The sequence below is a fragment of the Pleuronectes platessa genome, chromosome 15, assembly GCF_947347685.1.
Source record: "Pleuronectes platessa chromosome 15, fPlePla1.1, whole genome shotgun sequence".
Classification (NCBI taxonomy): Eukaryota; Metazoa; Chordata; class Actinopteri; order Pleuronectiformes; family Pleuronectidae; genus Pleuronectes; species Pleuronectes platessa.
Genome location: NC_070640.1, coordinates 5249071 through 5268841, shown reverse-complemented (window position 1 = coordinate 5268841; position 19771 = coordinate 5249071). Strand labels below are relative to the sequence as shown.

Here is a 19771-nt window from a genome sequence, read left to right as displayed (position 1 = left end):
AGATGAGGATGAAGCTCACTTCTAATGCAGCTTCTTTTAAATTTGTCCATATTAGTGTTGATTGTCAACTGCAGCTACAACCTCAGCATTTGTTCGTGGATTTAGGATTGCACAAAAGCTTGGTGTCAGTAAGGGAATCTGAATTTAAACACGATGAGATGGAGCGTTTTCTACTTCTTCTTTGATTTCCTGGGGAATAATTCAAGGATCTTGATGAAAAAACAAACAGAAATGACCCTTTATGGGATCGATATTTATGAGTGTGTGCAACTTGGTGCTGATCCAAATAAAAATCTGGATCTACTAAATTTAAATGTGGTTTCCTGAGGGGAATCATGGGATATGTGTGTATATTAAGACAAAGTTAACTTTAAACCCAGGTAACTTTGTGAATTTAGAGGCTGCAAAGAATGATTGAATACTGGATAAAAATTCATTGTGTTTTTTAATCACCATGTGATAATTTACAAAGGTACGATACAGCATCAATGGTAGCAAAACACTGTTTCTTTAAAATGCATCTATTGTACAGAGAACAAGCACCATATAAAAAGGCATACACAACTCTTCCCAAGCCAAGTTTACAAAGTGACATGACTTTAATTAAAAAAAGCAAAAACTCTCTACGGTAGAATATATCTCACCTTACACACCATCCACCCAACGGCACAAATTCATATTTCCCATGCACACTTACATGAAGGGTATTTTCTAATGTTACTGCAATGCTATTACACATCATGCCTATCACATACAGTATGGTCCAGGTGGAACGGTGAACAATCACAAAGCTAGAATGATTCGATGTCTCCCTGTTGGTCCATAGTTTAACCCTCCAGCACTCGACCAGGAGCGCTCGAGGTGCATTCAGTCCCCGCGGTGAGCCCGGCGCTGTGCTGGGATTCACTGCCTCGGCTTGTGGTGACGCCGGACCAGCCTCGCCCTCCTCATCCCAGCTGTGAACACCAAACACAGGGAGTTAACGGACGGAGCCAGAGGGGGAGAGAGAAAACAAAGACGAGAGAAAACTTGTGGAGGAGGAAACTCATGAGGGACGTGAAGAACAGTTGGAACTTGAAACGGTGGATAGTGGAAAATCCGAGGAGTAATCGTGTAGTTTTTGTCATCAAATAACGGAGCTCTTACCTGGTGGTCTTCTGCTGGGTGCTCCTCTACCTCCCTCTGGGAAACGAGGAGAACACAGTCAGCCTGCGCACACGTGCAACACATGTACTACACAAACTATTTCTGCCGTTATGAGTGTTTACCTTTAATGAGTTTGGTAATCCTCTCTGATTCCTCATGGATCATACCTGGGTTGCCGTGGATGGTGGTGATTTTTGAGAAGTCTGGACCTGAACGTTTCAAAACAAAACCGTTAGACCCAACATGCTCTGCAGTTCTACCGTCACAAACAAAATCATGAATGGGTTTGCAGTTTAGAAAATGCTTTTTTGAGACCCTACCCTCAATGATATGAGGCTCGTTCTCCTTGGTGTGCCTGGCTCCACCTTCAGACCGGCAGCGGAGAAGGGAGTTGAAAGTCATTTAACGACTGAGCAACTGTGCTGACTGACAGACGGACAGACTGACAGGTACATACACCCGGTAAAACACCTCCTCCGCTACCGCACAAGAAGTCAAGCACAGACGTGCAGGATTCACGGACACGCACACAGATGTTGTCACAGGTCACTTTCAGGGACAGTACACATATTCCATTCATTTCCTGGAGACTACACAAACCCTAATGCTGCATTTGCACCACATGTGAGGGGAACTGTGTCTGGATGACAGCGTTACCTGAGGCTGACCAGTTGCCAGTTTAATAATGTGCTATCTTGGGGTCAGTGTCAGGAACTGTCTTTGGTGAATTTCAACCTCACTACCGAATCTTACGCTTGAGTACAAATATTTCAACTCGAGCGGGTGAAGCCAATAACAGTCCAATGGAATCGGAAGTAAATTTACTTCTTTGCTTTGACTGTGTATGTAATCTCATGCCACACAAAATTTGCTTCACGTTAGTTGTTAACGCAGCATAACCCTGACGTTGACCTGAAATCGGACTTGTCCCAGTTGAGGACCCCAACTGGGACAAGCTGTTCCCACATTAATGGTCTTTAATCTGACATACATCCCCAAAGGTGTCCTATAACACACACACACACACACACACACACACAAACACTCAGGTGTGCAGGGGGCGTTCAGCTCACACACATAGAGAGAGAGAGTGAATTCCTCTAAAGCCCACTCACAAAGCTGCAAGACACCAGAGATGCAGTTGAAGCTTGAAGCTCACCGCCCCTGCAGCCACACTGCAAGCCAGTGGCATTTTGGAGATCGGCAAACTCAAAATGTCACATTACAACTGCACACTGCTCATGTACACACAGGAGAGTGAATGCTGCGTCTCCTGAGGGACAGCAGCACTGACAGAGATTAATACAGATGGATGAGTGACGAGATGGACAGACATCCAAGTCACGGTGCACCTTTGTCAGTACACAGACGTTTACAGACACGTGGCGGACGGTAGAATTCAACCTCTGTGGCATCAACACTGAGCCTGTGTGAACATCATTCACCTGAAAGTGCTTTGGTGGAGTTTTGAATGTTGACTGGCCAAAGCCTCCGATAATAAACTCTTATTTCTAGTGAACAGTGTATTTAAAAGTGTCCTCTGTGGGAAACATATACAACTGTCCATTAGCACAGCAAGTTATTATGGGTAACACCAGGAAACAACACCACTGATCCAGCTATTTAACATAATTGTTTTCTAGACCTGGTTTCTATACTCTCCTGAGTCTGTCTGTGATGTAGGCCACATAAAACTATGACTATTAAAAAAAAGCAGCAGTAAATTTACACAGTTCATTGTGAACTGTTTTTCTTTTGGATAATTTTTAATTCCCTGTCTTACCCTAAACTTGCAAACGTTAAAATTTGATGGTCTGGTCACAAATACCAGGTGATAAAGTTAATCTCACTGATCTTCATAATCAGCAGCAATTAGTTTGTGGGTTATATAATAAGATTTATTTGATATAATGAAAAAACCTTTTCCATTTTAGTGCGGATACTTATATAAATAAATGTTGAGTAAAAATCGATGAGTAACACGTACACACATGTTCCTTTAAGGTTGAGATGGTCCAAACCATGACATCGATGTGTTTGAGGTTTTAGATGATCACAGAGGACACGATGCTCACTTAGGATTGATGCATTTGTTAAAAGAGCCGTTAGAGGACAAGAACCAGAAGCTCTTAGAAGCAGCCCGACCAGCTCATGGCAGAAAATATGTCTAGAGAAACTGACCTTGAATTCTTTTCCCATCAGCATCAAACTCTCCACCTGCGTCAATATAATAAAAGGTACAGTGTGTCATTAAAATCGATAATGGAAATCCGAGGAGTAATCGTATAGTTTTTGGCAAAATCCTTGGTGTTGAATGTGTCATCAAATAACAGAGCTCTTACCTGGTGGTCTTCTGCTGGGTGCTCCTCTACCTCCCTCTGGGAAACGAGGAGAACACAGTCAGCCTGCGCACACGTGCAACACATGTACTACACAAACTCTTTCTGCCGTTATGAGTGTTTACCTCTAATGAGTTTGGTAATCCTCTCTGATTCCTCAAGGATCATATCCGGGTTGCCGTGGATGGTGGTGATTTTTGAGAAGTCTGGACCTGAACGTTTCAAAACAAAACCGTTAGACCCAACATGCTCTGCAGTTCTACCTTCACAAGCAAAATCATGAATGGGTTTGCAGTTTAGAAAATGCTTTTTTGAGACCCTACCCTCAATGATATGAGGCTCGTTCTCCTTGGTGTGCCTGGCTCCACCTTCAGACCGGCAGCGGAGAAGGGAGTTGAAAGTCATTTAACGACTGAGCAACTGTGCTGACTGACAGACGGACAGACTGACAGGTACATACACCCGGTAAAACACCTCCTCCGCTACCGCACAAGAAGTCAAGCACAGACGTGCAGGATTCATGGACACGCACACAGATGTTGTCACAGGTCACTTTCAGGGACAGTACACATCTTCCATTCATTTCCTGGAGACTACACAAACCCTAATGCTGCATTTGCACCACATGTGAGGGGAAGTGCGTCTGGACCACAGCTTCTTTGCATTGACTTTGTATGTAATCTCATCCAACACAAAATTTGCTTCACTTTAGGTGTGAACGCAGCATAACCCTAAAATCTGACTTTTCCCAGTTGAGGACCTCAACTGGAAAAGCTGTTCCCACATTAGTGTTCTTTAATCTGACATACATCCCCAAAGGTGTCCTATAACACACACACACACACACACACACACACACAAACACTCAGGTTTGCAGGGGGCGTTCAGCTCACACATAGAGAGAGAGAGTGAATTCCTCTAAAGCCCACTCACAAAGCTGCAAGACACCAGAGATGCAGTTGAAGCTTGAAGCTCACCGCCCCTGCAGCCACACTGCAAGCCAGTGGCATTTTGGAGATCGGCAAACTCAAAATGTCCCGTTACAACTGCACACTGCTCATGTACACACAGGAGAGTGATGATAGGCAGAGTAATGCTGCGTCTCCTGAGGGACAGCAGCACTGACAGAGATTAATACAGATGGATGAGCGACGAGATGGACAGACATCCAAGTCACGGTGCACCTTTGTCAGTAGACAGACGTTTACAGACACGTGACGGACGGTAGAATTCAACCTCTGTGAACATCATTCACCTGAATGTGCTGTGGTGGAGTTTTGAATGTTGACTGGCCAAAAGCCTCCGATAATAAACTCTTATTTCTAGTGAACAGTGTATTTAAAAGTGTCCCCTGTGTGAAACATATACAACTGTCCATTAGCACAGCAAGTTATTATGGGTAACAACAGGAAACAACATAACTGCTCCAGCTATTTAACATAATTGTTTTCTAGACCTGGTTTCTATACTCTCCTGAATCTGTCTGTGATGTAGGCCACATTAAACTATGAATATTACAAAGAAGAAGCAGTAAATTTACACAGTTCATAGTGAACTGTTTTTCTTTTGGATAATTATAATTCCCTGTCTTACCCTAAACCTGCAAACTTTTACATTTGATGGTCTGGTCACAAATACCAGTTAATAAAGTTAATCTGACTGATCTTCATAATCAGCAGCAATTAGTTTGTCGTTTGTATAATTAGTTTGATTTGATAAATGCCCCTGAAGATGTGAATACAAAAACTCTGTCCTTCTTAGTGCGGATAGTTATATGAATAAATATCGAGTAAAAATCTACGAATAAACACGTTCACACATGTTCCTTTAAGGTTGAGATGGTGCACACCATGACATCGATGTCATAGGACATGATGCTCACTTAAGATTGATGCATTTGTTAAAAGAGCCGTTAGAGGACATGAAACCTCTTAGAAGCAGCCCGACCAGCTCATGGCAGAAAATGTGTCAATAGAAACTGACCTTGAATTCTTTTCCCGTCAGCATCAAACTCTCCACCTGTGTCGATAAGAATTAAATATACGGTGTGTCATTGAAATCGGTGCCGAAACCTTTGTAAAATCTCATCATCTCACAACAATATGAAGGTCGACCTCACCCTCAATAACTCTTGTGACCTTGGTTACTCTTGGATCCCCGGTTTCGATGACCCTGGTCAGTTTGGTGAAGGATGGGTCCCCCTCACCAACCACCTTGGTGATTTTTGGGCCGGTTTCGATGACCCTGGTGACCTTTGTGACCACCGGCTCCCCCTTGATGACCACCTCGGTGACAGTCGGTTCCTTTTCGATGACTCTCGTGAGCGTGGTGAACTCCGGGTCCCCCTCGATGACCCTGGTCACCTTGGTGACTTTTGGTTCTGCTTCCATCACTCTGATCACCTTCGTCACATCGGGGACTGTTGAGACAGAGAAGAGGGAGACGTGACCATCCCATAATCACGATAATACAGATAGGTCATCTTTAAAGAGCACCACATGTATTCTATCCTTCATTCACAAATTTAATTTAGTTTAAAGAGCTGTAGATCAGAACCACACCTTTAAATTAGAGCAAGTTCCATTTTTAGTTAATACAAATATATTGTTTGCTCTGACAAGATGAACCACTTTTTCTTTTCACCCATCACTCCCATCCTATGAGCCGTACTGTGTCTCTACATCACATTTCTGAATAAATCCCAAAAAGTAGTAATAGAAAACATAATACACATTGACTTAATTCTTTCCATAAATTTAATAAAGCAAACATGTGTAGCCCCTAAAAATGTAACCTCTCAGCGAGCCGAACCTCCAGCTCTCTGATCCACTTCATGTGCGTAAGGACCTTTGAGGAATCAGGTCGCATCTCTTCTTTGTTATAATAAATCAAAGCCTGCTTCCGTCCATGTGAGTAGCTGGAAGAACCAAGAGTCTGCTACGATCTCTGACCATGTTCTGCTCTGACAGCTTAATTACCTCATCTCTGAAGGAGTTGATTAAATATCCCAAGAGGCCCCAGTGGATTTAAGTAACAGTGAGAGGAACAAAGTAGAGGGTCCAGGGAAGAGGCCAGAACGGAACAAAGACAGTGATGGAACAGGCAGGTAGCTGCAGATTAGATTTCACTTGCTCCTTTTTTAAACAAAGGACATCTGTTCGTTTCAAAGTCACTTATGATTTTCCTATAAACACACCGAGAACAAATCAAATCCCTGATGAAACTAATTCCTAACTTTCAGTCATGTGGTTAATAACAGTGGTCTCACCTGTTTCAATATAGTGAGTTGTAGTGATGGTCCTCTCTGTGAAGTAACACAATAGGTTATGAGTTGCTGCAGACACAATAAGGGAGACATACTGTTCATTCGTTCAGCGACAGAGACACTTACTGTAGGAAGTGAGTGGGATCTCAGTGTAAGTAAATCCAGAGACATACTGAAGAGAAAAGCAGGTTATAGGAGGTTTTAAAACACAACCTACACAGACGTGAGCTGAACATATTCACATGTGTGAGTTTTCTCTTTCATTACCTTTATCGTGATGTATCGGATCAGTTTCTGCAGGATGACCATGAGTTCCTGACGGCCCACAGGAAGATCTGAAAGTCACACGCAGCATTAGTAAACATCATGCAGCCACACACTCAGGGAACATTTCATGACTTTCTGCTAGTGCACGTTGTTCCCACCTCCGGGATAGAGAACGTTCTTCACGATATGGATCACGCCATTTGTGGCCATAAGGTCGCTGGAAGGAACTTGCACAGAGTTGACATGAATAGAGTTGTTAACCTGAGAAAAACAGAGAAACAATGAATGCACATGTGTAACTAATAGGTTGTAGAATTAATTTGTGCGTTCCATCAGGTTCTGCTTTAAAAACCACTTCACTGAGGCATTCCCTTTTTTTTTTAATGGTTTGACATGAGAGGTTTTCCAGGTGTCGATGCTTCAATTTCAGATTCCCTGCTATTTAATTGACTCCACAGTTGTGAGTGGAGGTGGAACTGGAAGTAAGGGATAGGCTTCCTCTCACCCACATAGACCATTGAGCCACATCACCTTCTGTCTCAATCCACATTTTAAAAACCTATCAACTCACTTTCTCTCCATTTGAACAGATTGAGGACTGAATAAGCAGCTCTCCTAACAGCACCTTATCCCACACAAGCTTTCCTGTGTCTGCTCAGTGGGTCCTGTCAGCCTCAGGTGACATTATGGCTGATAACTGGATATTGTTATAGGAAAGGGGCTGAATTGAGGTAATTGCAGGGAAATTATGACAAAATTGAAATTAAGACAGAAAGGAAGATAAAGAAAAAGAGTGGAAATGGGAGGTGGAAGGGATCAGACCAGGAAATGGGAGTGGGTGCTGCTGGAAATGACAGGAAGACAGATTTTATTACTTCTGGCCATTCTCCAAATATATCCAGCTTTGAACTACGACTCTTCAATTGCAATAGTTTAAATGAGAATGTGGGGAAAAGCTGGATTAAAATGAAAATATCATGGTGGAAGGATGGGACAACGACAAAGAAAGAATCTATTTCTCTAACATTATGAAGATATGGTGTTTTTCGACTAAATAATTCAAGGACATTATTTAAAATATAGAACGATTGAGACCATAAGCCTCATATTTGCTCTCAGGACACGACTCCCCACATGAACACAGAGCGGTTGTACGTACAGACTTAACTTGCAGGTTGTTGCCCTGCAGCGTTTTGAGCAGATTGGTAACTCCTCCCTCAAGTCCTCCATTAATGAAGATGCCATTGCTGAAGTGGTACAGCAGGATGGTTCTCAGGACATTCAGATCACCTGTCAACGAGAACACAAGTTAAACATGATCTACGTTCTATTAGCAAATTTCTATCCCCTCATTCCTGCATTGTAGATTTCTAAATCCAAACGAGCCAGCTCGACAGTATTCCTTCTTTTCGGTGAACGTGTGTTTATGTCACTTACTTCTGAGCAGAGCGAAGTCTTCTCTACTCAGGCCGTCGAACGCTTCGTCAGTCGGTGCAAAGATGGTGGAGGAGCCTTCCTGCTTCAGCAGATCGGTCAGATCGGCAGTTTCCATCAGTGACAGGAAAATCCTACATTCATTCAAATAAAGTAAGAAATAAGGAAAGCAGAAAGTCATTAAATTGGTTAAATCTAGCGACGTGCAAGTTGACAATTTTTGCCTGTAAATCAATAATTCTGATGATGTTTTATAATCTACAAAGGCAGCAATGAAAGTCCTGCTTTTTATACTCATGGTCAGTGACGTATTCCACCAGTAATAGCAGCTCCAGCTCTAATGGTTTGCGACGAGGCTAAACTTCATCTCATAATTGGATTGAAAACTGGTAAAATGTGTTGCTCATTTCAGAGAGGGGGGGATTGTGGTCGTTGAGGTTGGGATATGTGTGAGACACATGATCTTCTGTGGGCGCCGCTCGTTCACACATCTGCCTCCTCAGTTAATAATCAGAGGGCGCGAGTGTTTGTCACCGAGCCAGGAAATGTGAAATGTGTGGAAAAGCACTAATACTTGGTAGATTATTGTGTTCTGTCAAATGTGTGTGGAGTAGCCCACAGTATGGAAAACCACTTAATAGGCTCCACTAAGTTAGAATGTATAAACAAAGTATTCATCATCCTAATCACCCGAAGCTGGAGTGTGGGATTCTTACATCAATGTCCATTACATTCAGTCCTTTGCCAAACGAGTTCATGAAATGCAGATTAATCGTATTAGTGATTAGTGAGTAAATCTCTCCGTATGTTGTATGTGTTTTAAATGTTTTCAACATGGCACAAAACATTCAAATGTTTTCCAGAGCTAAGAACTAGAGCAACATTATAGTGCCCAAGACATAGTGGACTATGGCGGCAATACCTAGAGTGTATTTAATTCATTAATAATTCATTAATTCAAATTTGCATGATTGGAGGAGATCACCTTCATTAAAAAGTATAATTTCCGCCGTGGAGACTATTTGTAAAAAAACTGTTTGTTCATATAACTCATGTTTATGAGTATTATGTCTTGGCTTCGACCGCACGCAAAAATCTTTAATCCCCTGGCCAGAGCCTCCAGGTTGACTCAAGTCGACTGCCTGAGGTAACTCGAAGGCATCGCTCCATTAAAGGATGGATCCTGACAGTTTGAACAATTCAAATAGTCCACATATTTGCGCATTTTGAGCATGAAGGTTGCTATAGTTGGGAGGTTGTCGCTGTTTTGTGTGAGAAACCAGCTCCTCCCTGCTTATACCTGCAGTCAACCTCTGGTCAGACCAGCTGATGAGCAAAAAATGAGAAGCAGTTCTTACTTGAAGCGTCCGTCAGCAAGCAGGAGCTCGTACATCGTCTTCTTGGCCGGTTTGATGAGAGAGTTCATAAGATGGACGGCCCCGTTGCTTCCCTCCTTACTGCCACGCACCATGCAGGCATTTTCTATACACACAGCCTAACAAAGAGAGCAGAGCTTCAGGTATCCATGAAAAGCCTTTGTGCAAATCTGTTAAGCATTTGGATTTAAGGGAAGCCGGCTGCCACATTATCGTGTTTGCATAAATCAAACAGGACAATTCAATCCTGTGACGAAATGAACAGCTGATTCTAATATCTGAGCCACCAGAGCAGAAAGGATTTAATTTGCCAAGAGCACTGGAAAAGACCCGCTGCTTTATTGTGTTTGTTTATATCTCAAAGACAAAAAAAATCAGGTTAGCACTTGATAAGGTTCCCGGGAATGGAAGCCAACTCTCTCTGCTATCTTTCCATCCTCTCTTCTTTATCTTTTCTCCTGTTCTTCCTGTTCTGTGATCGCCTGTGTTGGACTCACGGTGCGGTAGATGAAGACCCGGAGGAGCTGGCCAGCCAGAGTTTCTAGCAGCTGCCCGTTGTAGAGCTCGCTCAGTGTGACTTTCAGCTTCAGGATGTGGTTTTCCAAGATGTACCTCAGCAGATTTTGATCTGTCGACATCACCTCATCTGACAAACACAGACAAGTTGCATTATACATTATGTCTTATTCCCTTGGAGGCTGTGGTTGTACTGGTGTTTGTTTTTAGCAGGATTAAACAGGAAGTACTGGACGGATTAGAACGGAACCTAGTGGAGGGATGCGGTATGGGTTAGGGAAGAACCAACCAAATTTTGATGAGGATTAGATGGGTCCAGGATTTTTCACTTTCCCTTTTCACTTTTTGGTCAGATTTCAGGGGTTGGTATTGATGAGTGTGTGGAATTCTGGGTGTTTCCACATTAAAACCTGGAGCTAGTGGGTTTACATGTTGTTTCATTGGACTGTCTGGTAACATCCAGGGTTAGAAACATGTAACTAACACGGATGTGTAGCTGAGATATGATTTAATTTAAGGAGAGGTATTAACGCCATTTAATGCAATTCTAGTGTCTCTAATGTGTTCTTTAAATTTTACTTTAAATAAAGTGTACATGTCTTTCAAGGAACATTTTTTAATTTTCCATCACATTTTGCGAAGCATCAGAATGTTGTGGTTACTCAAAACTACTGTGCAAACAAGACTGGAGATCAACTCACTGGTGAAGGCTCCGTTGACTGGGGCCAGAAGCGTGTATTCAGTCTGCGGACGCATGGCGGAGGCTAATCCCAGTTCGGACACCATGTCGGTGAACACGCTCTGTGTCTCTCCCATCAGCTCAAACACGTCCTTGGCTGGTGTGAATCACATGAACACGACATGTTGCTGATCACAGAACGACATCGCTAAAGGATTTGAACATGTGTTAGAGTTGAGATTTATATTTTTACCTGAGTCGGGGATGAGCACCTGGTCGATGAGGTGGATGACGCCGTTGGTGGTGACGATGTCCTTCTTCAGCACCATCTTGATGCCGTTCACCGTCAGACTGTCGCCGTCGCAGCCGATCTCTATGTTGCTGCCTTCTTCCGTCTCATACACCGATCCGGCCGTGATCGCCTCGGAGCACTGGACAGTCTTCAGCAGGTGGTAGTTCACAAGGGCTGATGGGAAACAGACGGTGAGAGGAACGTTTGTGAGAAAGAGAGGTTGAGAATTTCCAACATGTACCTGATCAGATTTCGCACTTTTACAGCCTCTGTGGGTTGTGTGGTTATTTTTGTAATCAGGCTACACTCACATATTTCTTCAGCTCTTTTGGAAATACTTGGGTAATTCTATCAACATCCTGATATGAAGTTACCACTCGACTGAGTCCAACTGTCAAACTGAGCAAGAAGAAACTGGCCTGCAAAACGCAGTTACAACATGGGAATCTGTTCCAGACCCACAGAAATTCAAATGAACGGTAGAAACAAGCCACAAGGATCCATGTTATCTTAACTCCGGTGGAAGTTCTAAGATGGTTGATCAGAAAACTGTTTTCGATGTGGCTGAGAATGAATGTGAGGTTATATCGTGCTCCCAGAGGACGCCACTAACCGGCTTCATGTTTATAAACATTCCCGACCAGTGATTCAACAAATAAGCAGATAAGCTGCCACCGTGGAGACTCGGAGTTTCCTGATTGCGTTGCAGAGTGCGTGGGTGAACTTGTGTGTGAGTGGGTGTCTACTTATGTTTGCCTGGGAATGTGACAGGTGTGTAAGTTTAGATAAATTAGCTTAGCTTTTTAGATAAAGAATCAAGGAGATATGTATGTTTGAAGCAGATTTTATGTGAATCCATTCGACTGAAAAAGCATCAACCTCACATTGGCACTCAGAGTAAAGTTGTGGTATCTGTAAACTCTAGGATAATTTATCTAAAGATTAAAATATCGTTATCCTCATCAGCCTCAGAAAGGAAATGAAATCAAAAGAGGCTTCTCTCTAAAAATATAGAAAACTCTAACTGAGCTGAGCCATTTCACTGGTATTTTTAAACAACTCAAATCAGCAAGCGGTGTTAGAAGAAACACCAAAGCTAGTAGGGTTCATACTCTGGGGACCATGAATGTCTAAATAAAAATTCATAGCCAACATCCATCAGTTGTTGAGATATTTCAGTTTGGACTACTGCTAGATCCCTTCTAGGCTAAAACATTCCTTGAGACTATGCAGATGCAAGTCAACCAAAGGGAGATATGCTATCAGGTTATGTCATTATATGTATATCACCTGCAATAACATCCTTGTTGTCCATGATACGCTCCAGGTAGCCTGGGTTCAGTTTGTCAAAGGCTTCGTTGGTGGGTGCGAACAGGGTGAACTGTCCCGGCTGGTCCAGCTTGTCCATCATACCAGAGGCCAAAGCTGCAGCCTGGGAAACAAGACAAATCGAAGGGTCTCATAACCGGAGGATCCTTTTTGTCATTGGGTCCATTCTTGACTCTTTACTCTTCACTTCAAAATGTTGACTTTGAAACCCTTTGTATTTAGCGCGCTGTGTGTTTTACATACGTTGAAGGAGGAGAGGTCATCGTCCACGTCCAGGACATCCTTGATGGTTCTGCCCACGGCGCTGATGACCCGGTCGATCACGTGCACCACGCCGTTTGTGGCCACCTGGTTACCGTGGATGATTCTGGCACAGTTCACTGTCACAACCTTAACAAGGGGGGAATCTTATGTTAAGGCAAGTCAGGAAACGGGGTTAGAAGTCATGTATTGTTGTTTACACTGTGGATAAACTGACCCCATTCGAATAGTGGTTGATGTGGAGCCCCAGGTCGTTGTACATGGAATTCACAGTCATGCCGTCCTTCATCCCTTTTGTCAGAAGACGTCGGTTCACCATGTGGAAGTGAAGAGCGTTGTACAGCTCGACGTTCACGTTGCTCACCAGGGCAGACCGCACAGACTGGGGAAATCACACAATCAAAAGTCTCTAACTTTCATTTCTTCACTTCTTTTTTTTTTTTTTTAAGATTATTTTTTGGCATTTTTATGCTTTATTGATAGTTTTGGAGACAGAGTTGAAATGGGGCAGAGAGGGGAGTGACATGCAGAGAACGACCGCGGGCTGGAATCGAACCCGGGTCCGCTGCTGGCCGAGGCCCATGGGGGGGACGCCCTACCAACCGAGCTAAGGGCGCCCCCTCATTTCTTCACTTCTTATGAATTTATTTGTTTTCTCTTTAGACCTCAGTTCCACTCACAGGGTCGAGCTGGTCCCAGGCTTCATTGCTCGGAGCAAACAGGGTGAAGGAGCCTTGGCCTTCAATCTCCGCTCTCAGCTCGGCAGTGTCGGCGTACTGCTGTGTGGTTGTAGCCCCGACGAGCCCCAGCGTACCGTACACGTGGTCGATGGGAGCCACTGGAAGGAAGCAGAGGGAATGTGTCATGCACAGAAACAGGCGACTCTACTGGACCTATGTGCTTCTCGTCTGTGGTTGGCGCCACCTACCTGCAGGGCATCCTTTCATCCCCTCCAGCCTCATGTACCCAGGACAGCACTCATATAGGGCCGTCCTGCACAAAGAAACACATACATATAGACTTGTAAGTGATTAAAAAGACATTAATTAACTTTAACCATGCAATATAATATATGTAATGCAATACGGAGGAGAAAGGAATTCCTCAGGCATTATTAAGCAGAGCTGACAGACGAGATGTTGGACTCTGAGAGGTGAAGACATGTGAGACAGACTGAGAGTGAGGCTGCAGAAAGAGGAGGGATTTCACTCACCAAAATATAAACCCATAATTGGGCAAAGAACATTTGAAAGTTAGAAGAGAAGAAGAAGTCGAACTTGTCGAGGAGAATGAAAAAAACGTAAGAAAAACACCACTGACATGAAAGAGGTTCACAGGGCGACTGGCAGAGGGCCGACAAGTCCCCGCCGACCAATCAAAGAGAAAGAACTAAGAGAGAAGGAGCGAGTGAGCGAGCCGACATCATTTCCAATATCTCGTGCAACAACAACCAACCCGCCCAACAAAATAAAATACAAGAATCTTAGAGGAGAGCTGAAGGAGCAGAGTCATGTGAGAGGAACAGGATAAAAAAACATGAGAGGAAGAATATGAATAGCACTGACAAGCTGTGCGTCACCAATATCAAAGAGCAGAGAGATGAGGGATCAAACCTCTGCAGCTTTTCCCTGATTTAAAAAATGATAATCGGATAAAACATGTTGAGAAGAACGTCTGTGGGCCGTCACATTAAAACAACTCAACAGCCTGAGCTCTAAGGGAATCAGAGGAATCAGAGCTTTTATATACTGTAAATATAATCTCATTTTCTCTTAATGTTAATGCTCCAGGGCAACGTTACTAATTCTGTTATAAGCGTAATTATTCTTTGTCATTAGTGGGTGTTCAGTGAAGATAGAAAAACTTGTTGTACTGTGTGGTAGAGGTATACAACACATTTCTATTTGTTCAAGTTTTTGTACGTTAGCTTTTATCGTCATCAAGTCCATAAGATTGATCGCTGTTTATAGTTTAGTGTAATACGCTGTCACATATGTACAAAATTGACTGGACAGGATTTTGTGTTTGGCTCCTTTTGTCAGAATAAAGGGAAATCACCTCCTTTCCATCCTTTAAATCACACCACAGACAATACTAGACTCCACCGGGCACTTTGTATTCATCAGGAAGAACAAACAGACATTCGTATCCGTCTGATTTAATCTAATTCCTTGATACACAATTGTCTTCTTGTGTCAATTTCAAGGATTTAGGGGGCGGAAGGAAAAGCTTAGGATAATATGTGAAAGTAGTGGAAACATCCTGGCAGGAAGCTGAGAGGACCTGCAGACACGAGCTGCTACTCCGACCCTCCTCCCTCAGCCGAGCGGACCAGACTGTGAGAAGACCTGACACTTTGAGCCATAAGTCAATATTCCATCAAATTTAGGTTAAATCGTGCAAATTGTGTTTTTCCGAGCAGATTCTCATTGAGGAATAACACAGAGCAGACGTTTGTTTGGGACTCGTCCCAAGTTAACGCTCTTCGTTCTAAGGTTCAAACAGAACGAGCAGTGAGTCATCATCGAGGATTCGCCAAGAGAACGAGTCACGGAGTCCCCGAACGCCGGATAAAATTTAATTGGGGTTTAACTCGAAGCCGCTCAAAGGTTCCAGCTTCCAGTGGGTTTGCTAAAGAGACGGGGACACTGGTGGAGTGTGTTGCTTTCTGTCCACCCCCCCCCCCCCCCCCCCCCCCCCCATGGAAATACTGTGTTCCTATATGAACCCTGTGCTTCCTCTGCAGGATTCATATTCAAAACAAAAAGAGCAACTCCCTCCCTTCGTAACCACACATGCAGTGCACAAACATCCAAAAAACACAACTCACTTTCTCCAGTTAACTCCCTGGAATGATTCACACGTTTAAAGTGAACCTCTTCTGTGTCTGTGTGTGTGTGTGTGTGTGTGTGTGTGTGTGTGTGAAGGTTTGCAGTGACACAGAATCTGTGAATCTGCTACTGTTGCTCTAAAGAGAAATCCCTGTGAGCTCTGACACTGATTGATATCATGCAAAACATGCACACGTACACACACACACACACTCACACACACACACACACACACACACACACACACACACACACACACACATACACACACACACACACACATAGGAAGGTATGAAGTCATCGCTCCCCAGCTGCACACTGACAGGATAATGGAGGCAGAATAGACCAGTAACAGAACTGGCCAACGCACTGGAACCAGGCCTCTGGCAGTCTCGCTGCACGAAGCAGCTCTAGGGGGCTTCCAGATGAGCAGATGTGCAAACATGGGGCAACACAAATACACACACACACATACTGTACCCTCACACACAAGAAGAAGGCATGTCTGGCATCAGCCTAAAACATCACTGCTTTTTCCCATTATGCAGTCAGGAATGATCTGGTTTTCTTGCGTCCTGCAGACTTTGCCAACATGACTCTACTCTACACATGACAACCACTCACTGTGAATAAGACACCACACTGTGACTTTAACACGCCTCATCCATCAGTGACGTTATTACTGTGACCACAAATCAACCTGTGTCTAAGCGTTCGTCCTCTGCTCCCCCGGCGCCTCGTGTCCGTCACCAGCATCACATCAGCACACCCAGATAATTGCTTCCACCTGAATCTCCACTTCAGCAGCTCAACCCCCGGGTATCACTTACCTCCAGGGTGGATAATTGGAAGAATTAAAGTTTGAATTCACATCTATTTCATTTGTTCCTTGAAAACAGTTTCTCAGTGGTCTTGTCCAGGTCTGTTGCTGCAGATGCTGCATTCAGGCTCTTCAGGCCCTCGACGCCCTCTGCTCATCACTCATCGACACCAGATCCAGCTCAGACACAACCACAGCTGGGTGGACGTCCTGCACCGCTGCCAGACGATGTCCTCACTGTGACCACAGAGGGAGGCAACTTCTCTGGCTCTGGACAGTGTGGCTCAGTTCGGTCCCATTTTCTTTTTGCTGTGTTAGTTCGGCCGTTTAGTTGTGGGTTTGTCCCTTTTTTAATCCATCAAATGATCAAATTCATATATTGCACTTGACTGATTTGTTTTGATGCATGCACGATAAAGTGCAGAACAGGGAAATATAAGCCTGTGTCATTTTATTTCAGTGTTTTAAGTTTAGTTATATAATTTATATTTAATATAAAGTTAGTTTTTATTTCTTTCTATTGAAACTTGTGGGTAATGGAACTCCTTTTAACCTTGATTATATACCTTAGTAAATGAGATTTACAGAGGGAAAACTCTCACTTGATAATTTGTATTTGTGCATGTACGATTAATTCACACTTTCTTTCTTGGAAATCTTTCTTTAAAATTTAGATTTTAATTATTGTTTATTAAATCTTTACAGTTCCAAACATGTTTGGTATAAAACCCTCATCACTTTCCTTCTGTGCCCTGCGGCTGCCTGTAGTTTCCTATTTTCTCTTTAGAATCCACAAGTACTGAATCACTCTTCTCCTCTCTCCCTCTCATCACCTCACTTTCATGCTAATCCTGGTTCCATTACAGATGATTGTATGACTAAGAGAAGGTGTGTGTGTGTGTGTGCGTGTGTGTGATAGATGAGAGTAAGTGAGGAAGAGGGGAGCTCCAGCCGAGCCTTACACTCCATCAACACATCAGCAGCGGTTTTCCACATATTTCACCCTGACGTCTTCTCATCTCACATCACAAGGAAATACTACTCTGACTTAAATCCATCAGCTACGTGCCTCCATGCAGTTCATCAATCTTTTTTCTAGGTGCGTCAAATTGTTGTAATTTCCTGTATTTGGGCATTTTGAAACGAAAACAGATAAAAATAATAATTTTAATATTTTTATCACTGAATTATAGAACGCGTGTTACTCCCACCGAGGGACACAAAACTCAATGCAATCAAAACGTCTCTGAAGTAGTTTCACAATCAGAAAAACATGATCCACGCAGGGAAACTACACTTTGCTGTGTTTCCTCAGTTCATAGAGAGCAAGTAAAAAGTTAAAACTACTGTAAAATATCCGTAATTATCACAATAAATGGAAATATGTACAAAAATAATGCACATAAAACTGGAAACATGCCAAGTAGAATTACAGCATTTTAACAGAAAACTAATGTGCAAAGGTAAAATTAAGGAAAAGTGTCCATCACACACACAAACACACACACACACACACACACACACACACACACACACACACACACACACACACACACACACACACACACAAAGAGCATATAGACAGAATTCTTCCTGAGCAGCTGAGATGTATCTGAGGGGAGGTGGAGCATCAATCACTGCTGAGCAGAGTTTACAACATCAACAGGTCGACAATAGAGTGAACTCGCCCGCAGGCAACAAAACAGGCCCGTACACAAGGAGGGGGATTGAGTGTGAGGGCTGTGGGGGTGAGGATGATGAGTAATATATATGTTGAGTTAGAGCATCATGAAAAACAAAAAAAGATATGTTGTATAGCCTGGGTCCTCTCGTTCCACGTTTAAAAAATATCAGAAATTTGCCAATAAGACGTGTATTAAACGTTTTAGTTTGAAATGTACGTTTGTGTTCAGGTTCAGAGAGGAACATGAGACATGCAGCTACACGCTCAGGCTACAGGAGACGGACTGAGACTGAGCGTCCACACAGTTGGACTCATTTGGACGTGACCTTGGCCATTTGAACCGCAGTAAAAAAAAACACAGGTGAGCAGGTAAGAGGTGAAAGCAATCTGTGAAATCGATCAATATCAACCCCACCCCTGTCAGAGGTAGAATTCAAAGAGCTGTTACTATAATGTGCAGGATTTGTTGTTTTGAACTTTGAGTTGAGAACCAGCTGGGCTCCGTGCAAAGACATTTAACTTCCTCCCCTGAGTCCCTCTGTAAAGACTTACGCCTTCTTGCCGCAGATGGAGCGTTTGTACCAGTTCCTGCACGTGCTGAAGTATTTCTTCTGGGTGCCCAGGACCTGCTGCAGAGCACACACGTTGGGCCTGGATGGGGGGAGGAAGATGATGAGGTGGATGAGGAGGAGGAGAAGGAGGAGGAAGGTGAGACGGGATATGGGAGCATGGGAGGGGAGAGAGACGGGTAAGAAGAAAGGAGGATGAGATGAGAGGAGGAGGTGAGGGTTGTTGAGTGAGGGTATGAAACAGGGAGGGGTGCAGACAGGTTGAGAAAAGAACAAACCATTTATACATGCATGTGCAGTTTTTTTTAACGTATCAAACTTTAATTTAGTTTTGAATCCTCACTTTATCCTTTTTCTTACTATAAATTAATTGAAAAACTTTCTAAAACCTAAATGTAAAAAGTTCACTGCAGAATCGTTTTCAAACGCTAAATCAGGGACATATATTTATAGGAGAAAAGAAAATGAATGTGAGAAAAAATATTGAATTTTCCATTATGGCTTGAATCGATATTCGCTTCACTGTGGCCGACCTGCTTCTGAAGTAATCACACAATTAATGTTCATTTATCTGCAGATAAATGTGAAGAAAATGGATCAGGGTTCTTAATATCAACAAAAATCTGCTGAATTAAAAAGTTAAATCTGCAGAACTTTTGTAATGAAAGTTTCATGCCCCCCCCCCCCCCCGGTCCCGTCTCCTTACCCTTCAGTCCGGGCCCGTATGCGACTGTGGGTGACGATCTTGTCGTAGGCTGAAGAGTCCACGCTCCCCAGGCAGCAGAGCGCCACCAGCGCTGAGGTCACGGCGAGCAGCTGATGCATCCTGGGATGTTATCAGTCCTCTGTGTACTTGCAAATGGCTAAAAAACACACTTAAACACACACACTTACACACACAAAACCGGGGTCCCCCCCAACACAACAAATACACTGGACATACAGGAGAGGGAGAGAGAGAGA

At 43.4% G+C, this 19771-nt stretch overlaps 1 protein-coding gene across 4 annotated transcripts; it reads right to left on the bottom strand.

Moving 5' to 3' along the window:
• Window positions 1-426: 426 nt before the first annotated feature.
• Window positions 427-19771, bottom strand: LOC128457470 (periostin). Of its 4 annotated transcripts, XM_053442160.1 has the most exons (27): window positions 19515-19771; window positions 18792-18890; window positions 13833-13897; window positions 13585-13742; window positions 13122-13286; window positions 12887-13033; window positions 12605-12746; window positions 11276-11488; window positions 11045-11179; window positions 10325-10473; window positions 9810-9946; window positions 8455-8585; window positions 8177-8307; window positions 7176-7278; window positions 7018-7085; window positions 6877-6922; window positions 6754-6789; window positions 5605-5904; window positions 5469-5504; window positions 3809-3853; window positions 3611-3697; window positions 3489-3524; window positions 3328-3363; window positions 1467-1511; window positions 1269-1355; window positions 1147-1182; window positions 427-956 (listed from the first exon to the last, which is right to left on the bottom strand). In XM_053442160.1, exons 1-27 carry the CDS (start codon window positions 19631-19633, stop codon window positions 904-906), a joined length of 2805 nt encoding a protein of 934 aa, XP_053298135.1. In that variant the 5' UTR covers window positions 19634-19771; the 3' UTR covers window positions 427-903. The 4 variants fall into 4 exon arrangements, with proteins under 4 accessions (XP_053298135.1, XP_053298137.1, XP_053298138.1 ...); XM_053442162.1 differs by lacking the exon at window positions 1467-1511; XM_053442163.1 differs by lacking the exons at window positions 3489-3524; window positions 3611-3697; window positions 3809-3853; window positions 5469-5504.